Raw genomic sequence first — 8535 nt, 5'->3', positions numbered from 1 at the left:
AGGAAAGCCAACTGCCCCATTATGACAACTGGGTGGAGCTTGTATCATACACAGAGCAAAAATGAACCCCACCCAAATGCTTACCGACACTGAGAGCAGTAGGAAACAAATGTGTAGGCCGTATCATCTTTTAAATGTTCTAGTAATATTTGAGTAAAATATATCTGAATATAGAGGGTATGGTGGCACAATGGGTTAAACTGCTAACTTGCTGACTGGAAGGATGGCAGTTCAAATTCGCAGTACGGGGTGAGCTCCCACTGTAAGCCCCAGCTTCTGCCAACCTAGCAGTTTGAAAACATGTAAATGTAAGTAGATCAATAGGTACTGTCTCAGCGGGAAGGTAAATGGCGCTCCATGCAGTCATGCTGGCCACATGACCTAGGAGGCATCTACAGACAATGCAGGCTCTTTGGCTTAGCAATGGAGATGAGCACCATCCTCAGAGTCGATGATGAGCAGCACCCCTCAGAGCCAGAAGGGGAAACCGTTACCTTTATCTGTGTTTTGTTGTTTCTAGCCATTGAATGTATGCCTTTGTGTCTGTGTATGCTGGAATCCACTCTGAGTCCCCTTGGGGGGATAGGGAGGAATACAAATAAATTATCATAATCATCATCATCATCATTATGGGAATGTGAGAAAGGAGATGCAGACTACAAATACCCAGATGTTTCAGCCAGAAGAGAACTGGTCATGTTGGCCAGGGGCTTCTGGAAGGTGTAGTCATAAAAGGATTTGTCTGGATTCCTGATTCAACAGCACAAAATAAAGCCCTTTATGCAAAACAGAAAATTAGCATGAAAGGAATTCAGTCCAAATTGGTAGCAGTTCATGGAAGCTGGCGATGTGAAAGAAACTATAGCATGTTAAACTCTTATCTAAAAAGAATGGAGAACATCTTTTCATCTTTAAAATCCTATCTGGGGGAAAAAATCAAAATGAAATTGATGGCAGTGGCCATCCTACTTGTGCAAGGCCCCTAATGATTCAAAGGAAACCTCTTATGTGCCACTGAACCAGATAATCCAAACATTATTTATTTGGACTGCATATCCCAATACTGTCCAGTAAGCATAGCTAGTGATCAAGAAATTTCTGGAAGTTGTAGTCCAAAAAAGTAATTTCACAGCCTTTTCTGAACACACACAACTTCCCACTTCAGTCCTCTCCAGAACTTTTGGAATACAGATCTCAGAATCCCTTAGACAGCACTAGGAAATCTGGGAAGTCTATTTCCAAAAAAGTGTGCTCTCTAGTTCTTGCACTTCTGAAGGTCAGTGCTTGAGTGTCAGAAATAATGATACAGGAGCCATTGTGTATGGTCCCATAAATTCTTTGGAGATTTGGAGGGTAACTTCTGAAGGAGGTTTTAATGACTTCAGGTTTGGGTTGCTGTGGATCTCCAGATATAATTAGATTCCATCTCCCATCAGTTCCAGACTATGTAAACAGTGATCAATGACGGTGGAAACTGTAGCTTAGCAGTATCCCCAGGAATGTGCATTCCCAACATCCGAGTTTAATTGTAACTGATCATCTGCTGTGCTCTTTACACAGGGACAACTTTGGAAGCTATGTGGAACAACTGGAGCATTGGAATGGGGCTGAGCACCAAACCAGTCTAAAAATACTTGACCTGGTCTAGTTTCAGGGATGAAAGAGTTCAATTAATACTGGAAAGGAGACCACCAGGAAACACAACCAGAGTCTTCAGGTTGCAAGAAGAAAACAGTCTATTCAAAGGATTGCTGTGAGTTTTCTGGGCAGTATGGCCATGTTACAGAAGCATTCTCTCCGTTCTCTTCTGGAACGTGGCCATACAGCCCAGAAAAATCACAGCAACCCAGTGACTCCGGCCATGACAACACAGCCTATTCAAACCTTGGAGACATATCAGAATTGACAACATTGAGATGGATAAACCAAGAGTCTGAAATGCTACCAGAACTTAGACATCTCTTCTTTACAAGTAATTGTTCCCACTGAAAATAGTTACTCCGTAAAAGCTGTTATTCCCAAACTGGAAAAATCTGCCACAAAATTTCCTGATACAGGATTCTTCATGTTCCAAAGAGGTTAAAATCTCTACAGTATCAGATTACCTTGTCCCAGTGGTATGTTTGGCAGGGCAAGAAGGATTCCCTGATATTTATGGAGCTATTTACATACATACCTGTGGAAAATACTGAGTCCCTTTTGGGAAAAAATGGATGATGATGAAGATAAAAAAGAAGAAAGACAAACCACATTTGGCATAGAAATTGCTTTTGCATCCTAATTTCTGCCATGTCCACTAGCACACTCCAAATGTGGTTTGATTATGTCTTTTAATGAAAGTGAAAAATAAAAAATTGCACAGAAGGCATCAAGAATTATTGATTGGTTGATAGTTGGTTGGGTGAGTGGATATCTAGTTTAAAAGATTAATAAAGATATTTACTTAAACAATTCATATGTGGTTTACAACGAATTATAATACAAATTGTGAAAAGGACAATAAAGCTGGAATTACAACATCCCATAGAATAAGGTTTGAAGGACCTTTAAGTAACTTATTAATTGCAATCAGCCCTAATGAACAATTAGGTTTTTGATCAATGTGAAAGCAGATAATTGTTTACACTTAGTGTATTGTAAGGGTGCAGGGGTGTGTGTCTCATAATCTAGATGGTTGGCACCACTACAAAGCAACTCCGCAGGATGGCACAAACAGCAGGGAGCCTCCCTTATAAATTATAGTAGTCAGCATATGCTTACAGTAAAGGTATTTATACATTAAAATCTGCATACCAGGAGAAACTGCAAACCAAAATACAAGTGCACATTTATCCTTTTCTTTCTTATTTAAAGACACAGTCTACATGGGAATTAGATTAAATGGGTATATTAGTGAAAGCCTATTAAAAGGATACTGAGCAAAAACATGGATTCAATTATGTTTACTTAGAAATGAATCTGATACTTCAAATCTTCAAATCATATTTTCTACTCTGGGATGCATGGGGGATGCCTGCTGAGTATCTAGTGTGGAAAAGAAAGCACTTTCCACTCACTCAGAGGCTTTCTCACACTCTTCTTTTAAATGAGTCCATCAGGTTTAACACTTACATGTTTTGTTCAAGAATTTCCACCCAAAGTCTTCTCATTTATTGCTCTTATTTTTGCCATCACTACTACACATAATCCCTTTCTAAAATGTATATGGCTCTAGGAGCATTCGTATAGGTTTCAAAATGGAGCAAGAGACAAAGAGCAGATTGTTGCAAAATAAGCAAATGTTCATAAATGTTTATTCACACCATACACTTTAGGTTTGAGTTTTCTTTCTCTGTTTGTTCTTCTGTTAAGGCCGAAATGTAATTTATTTTCATTTTGTGAAATATATGAATTACTTGATTCAGGGCTCCCAACAATAGGTCTATACAGCTTTGGCTCTCTGGATTTCTTCTCTTCTTCCCCTGAGTGAGGCTGAGAGGGGAATGTGTGTGGCATGATCAACCAACACCATCCATTCCACATTATGAGGATTTAATGCTCCATTCAGTATTTCACCTGTGAAAACAAGGATTGTTCTAAACGTGGATGAAAAGTCTATGGCTCCAACTTTCTATGGGGACCGGCCAGCTCCTTTCACAGGCTCTCATTCATCAACAGAGTCAAAAACTCCAGTTGTCCCAGACCTTGGGGTATAGGAACAAGAAGTTGGATAGGGGAACTAGTTTATTTCCCAGCCTTTCCCAAGAGAGGAAATTTCAGCTAAATTTTATGAAGCAGGCCTCTCAGATATCTCTGAAATGGAATTTAGGAAAATGACTTATTCTGAATCAGACTACTGAGCCATTTGGTCCAACATTGTCAACTTTGACTGGAAACAGCTGTCTGGGATTTTGAGCAAGATTTTCCTCTTAGTCTCTCGCCCAAGTATTAACTAAGCCTTTCACTGCTTAGCTTCCAAGTCAGACAAAATTTTGCTAAGGATAAATCAGGGTTGTATGTGTTAAAGATGGTCATTTTTCTATGAATTCTGTCTACACATGCATACACATTTGTGATGACACATCATGTATACATTTATTGGGGGCATGTTGTGCTGAGTTCAGGAGAACCTCAAGCCGTTTGACAGAGGGACAAGCTTCATCAGAAAAAGAAGAGACTATCAGAGATTCTATAGGTTTCTTAGCTCAGCAGGGGATTAGATTAAGTGAGCTTTTGGGGTTTCTCAAAACACAATTGAACTTCAAATGTTAAAGGCAAAATCACTTAGCTCTGGGTTTTCGTTTTGTTTTCTGCTGTCAAATTCATATAGACCAATTCATGTTATTTTCTTGAAATGGCGAAATTTCCTTTCAGTCATTGTAGAGACACCCCACAGCTATTGCAATTGGATTGTAACTGCCACATCAAAAGCTAGAGAAACTTTCAGTCCTTCAAATGTTGTTATAGCATACACCATCCATGAGTCCAATTATTAGGGATAGCAGTAGGTGGTCATCTAGAGGAACACAATTTCTCCATCCTTGGCAGAGTAAGACCATCAGGCAGAGTATCTTCTACAAGGTACTACCATAGCTAAAACAATAGTTACCATTCGTTTTCATTGGAGATTTACTTATCTGTATAATCAGAAAGTTCACCAATAGTTGTTGTTTCATCTTCATAACATGGCAACATGGCAATACAGCTTCAAATGGCTGTTTGCAAAAGCATTTTCAGGTGAATGTAGGAAAGCTTGTGTTTTTGCATGAAAAATAAGTTACAATAGATGACTCCATAAGAAAGCAGTTAGATCCATTTCAGACTACAAAAAACGCCTTGAACTCCTCTAGTTTAAAACATGTTATTCCTCCAGGATGTTTTTATGACCTCATCACATGGAGCCCCCACCCCCACCCCACCCCCATGCCATTTCACCAGCCTCCATGACATCAAAGCAGTGCTGAAGTGTGCTGGCTCCATTGAAGCTAGCAAGATATGGTAGCCTTCTCGTACTAGGCAAGAACATCCTATGATTCTTCCACTCCTTTTGGGGGCAGGGCTTCAACTTGTTATGTGATAGGCAGTGTTCCCATCCATTACTGGACTGTCCGTTTAGCATCCTAGGATGCTAAAAAAAGAGAAGTGTGATAAAGTTTTTAATTGGTGCCATTTTCTTCAACAGATCTAATATGAATAGGATTGCAGTCTTGGAGACTGAAAAGACTACATTTTGTACCAGATGGATAAAATAGAAACAAAACAGTTATCTTTAAAAGTAACTATTTGGGCACACTCTCAGATGTAGTCTCCAACAGACCTATCTACTCCTTTCTCAGATTCTCTAAGGATATTAAAAGTAAAGCAGTCTCAAATGCTCTGATTGTTCTCATTTTGTCTGTTTCTACTGCAGCCCAGACATTTTCATTTATTTCTAGAATGGTTTACTATGACAAGGTGGCAAAGATAGGACAAGGGATGAAATACAATGAGGGGGATGAAAGGTAGGCCAACAGACACCTCTGTCCACCAACATTTCACTGTCCCTCCCTGCTTTCCTTTCCTGAGGCAACTGCCTCACTTTGCCTCAGGGCAGAATGAGCACTTATTGGCAAGAATGTGTGTGTGTGGTGCCAAACCTAATACCAGTGGATAACATGCCTCTTTATTCTGGCCCTGAGAGAATTATACTTGATCTCATTCTGTAGCCACTACACAGTGCAAACGGGAGGGGCAAGAAGGAGGCTATGGTTACCCAGCTTCCAAATGCGTCATTATTTTCCAGGGTCCTCCAGTGGGGGAAAAAGACATAAGGAAGTAAGAAATCTTCAGCAAGTTTATTAGCCAGGATAAAAAATTACATATAATAAAAACATGTTTGTTTAAAAGTATGACAATCCTGCCTTCCTTGCAGAAAGATACATACACACACACATACACACAAACAAACACAAACAAACATACATACATATAGAGATTTTTTCAGAATGGTTTGGGGAAATGGGGATAATGACAAATCGTCAAAGACAAGGTGGGGAGATCATATCAGTCAGAAATGTTCCAGATTAATTTTTGGAGTATCTTTAAGTTAAATTATATTTTGTTTTTAAAAGCAAGCATTTATATGCAACCAAAGTGGAAAGGATAAGACAAAGAACTCCCAGGCACTGCTTTCCACAGCGAGGAATAACAGGAAGGGTGTTTGTCTGCTGCTATATAGTCTTATATTTCTGGATGTTAGAAGATGCTTCTTCTTCTTTCCAGAGTTGGTCTAAAAAAATAATTTAGCTAGGAAGAGGGCATGACCTCTCTTTACTGATGAGGCTGTTTTGAAGAACAAACTTCTTGACTTTGCTGCGAAGACCAGGAAACGATCCATAAATGTTGACAGATCTTAATCATTTTTTGGAGATGTTTCAAATTCTTCTTCCAGATCCTTCTCTGAGGTGTCCATCTGTTGGGGCCAAACCAGTTTTGCCACAACTTAGCCCAAAGGGGAAAAATACATACATATGTATATATGTTCCAATGTTCTGACTAAAAGGATTTTCTTAAGTTAAAAAAACGAAGGAAAAATGGGACTTTTCACTTCCTCAGATGAACCTGCAATAAAAGAGCGGACAACCATTTACAACAGGTAAAGATATGCCAAAGATGAGCTACAGGATGTGTCCATGCCCAAAATGTAGGATGGTTGTCAGGGTGATCATTTTTTGCTGGCAATCTGGTTTTCTAGCTGGTTGAGTCTAGCAGTCATCTGACCAAGTGGTTATGTTAAGGAAGCAATGGATTAGATGGTGTGAATAGTCATTTAATTCTGGAGCAAAAAGGGACATCTGGATACTAAGGATTTCTTGTCATCTTTCTAGATTTCTTTTCCCTTTAGAGATGAAGGCTGAGAATAAGGATACACTTGCCTTTAAAAAACTAATATGTAACTCGTGATGACAGTTTTGTTAGCTCTACAGCACAGAATATTTGATAAATGCATATAAACAGGCAGTGAAGGAACTGAGACCAGAATGAGATATATGTAAAATAATATATGCAGAAAGCATTTCTGGAAAGCTATAAGCATTAAATAAAGGTTTGCATCTTTTCACGTGTTAGCAGGTCATATCACTCAGTGGGATAGTGAATCTGCTCTGGATTTCACTTTAAATTAAAAAAAAAGATATATCCAAGGTGTTGAGCCAATTTGGAGACTAACATTCATGGCCACAGTTATAGAATCCACCAGCTGCCACTGATCTTTCTTGGCTTTCCATAGGCTACAATGAAATCCCAAAGAGCCTTATGTGCCCCCCAATACCCCCCCCCCCCTTTAAAAATAAATAAAATAAAGCTCCTCATACTATCTAGGGGCCATTTTGGGAAGGGTTGCTAGCACGTTTTAGGCATAAGACTCCTCCCTCTCACAATCTCACGTAACGTCTGATGACTTTTTAGTGGGGAAAAGGATTGCCTCTGAGCATAAAATGGACCAAGTGGGCTCATAATGTGCTAAACTTGCTTCCAAGCACCCCCACCCCCTTGACAGCACAGGAGGGGGCATTTGGGCAATAAAAAGAAATTGTGGAGCAAGAAAATTTGCATTTCCAGTCCCAATATCAGGAAGGCTTGGAGCAGGAACTGAATGTTATAGTAGTCAATGTGGGATGAAAAAATCAAGGGATAATTTACAGAAGTGAGGCACCTGAGTGAAGAAAATCTCAGGCTGAAAATGGAGGGTGTCTGGGGGCTTTGGAAGGATCCATCGGGGTTTAAGATGCTGCCCTTTGGGACACCAAGGGACACAATTGGCCCAATGGCCACATTTTGCCCACCCCTGCTTTATATACTGAACCACATTTGATTGCAGAATTTATTTGGACTACAAATCCAAATATCTCTGAAGCAACATAGCAAACATTTCACTCCAAAGCCAAAACTTGGAACCACAGCAACATCTCTGTTTAGTTTGGCTACTATGCTTTATGAAGATTACAGCAAAAGGATATTTTTATCAGTGAGATCTTCCAGGATTGCAAGAGTGTTTGTCTGGAACTGTACAAGAGCCTCACATTCACAAGGGTTACGAAATTCAGTTTCTCCTTTGCCCTCCTCTGGAAAACAAATAAGCACAAAAATGCATTAGAAACATAATTTAATCTTGCGTAAGCTGACTCAGCATCATTGGAGAATTCAAGCATCATAGGGGAATTTCTCTGAACTGAACTGATAATACTATTTTCTTTGCATTGATTCCAGTCTAATACTCAAGAGAAGTTAGTTAATTAAAGGCAACTGAAATATGAGATGTAATTAGGATAGTTTGTTTGTGTGATTAAAAATGCCTAGAGGCATCAGTTATGATCTGAAAGAAGTCAGAAAATGATTATTTGCTTTGGACAGCCTCCTACATGACATTAATTGAGGCACTGCAGCTGAAAAGTCCAATGTTCATGCACTGATTCAGAGTGAAATTGAGAAACAGCTTTTGCACACAAATACAACCTAAGCTCTCAGAGATGGGGAGGATAATAATAATAATAATAATAATAATAATAATAATAATAA

General features: G+C 39.2%; 1 protein-coding gene across 1 annotated transcript in view; it reads right to left on the bottom strand.

Annotated features, from left to right (window-relative positions):
- Positions 1-5794: 5794 nt before the first annotated feature.
- MATN4 (matrilin 4) overlaps positions 5795-8535 on the bottom strand; it is a 55846-nt gene continuing 53105 nt past the window's right edge. The window contains exons 10-11 of the mRNA XM_060772204.2: positions 7977-8081; positions 5795-6741 (exon numbers count right to left, since the gene is read on the bottom strand). Coding sequence (XP_060628187.2) covers positions 6683-6741; positions 7977-8081 — 164 coding nt within the window. The 3' untranslated portion in view covers positions 5795-6682. The remainder of the gene's footprint in view (positions 6742-7976; positions 8082-8535) is intronic.

The sequence above is a fragment of the Anolis sagrei genome, chromosome 4 (assembly GCF_037176765.1).
Source record: "Anolis sagrei isolate rAnoSag1 chromosome 4, rAnoSag1.mat, whole genome shotgun sequence".
Lineage (NCBI taxonomy): Eukaryota > Metazoa > Chordata > Lepidosauria > Squamata > Dactyloidae > Anolis > Anolis sagrei.
This window is presented reverse-complemented; position numbering and strand designations above follow the sequence as displayed.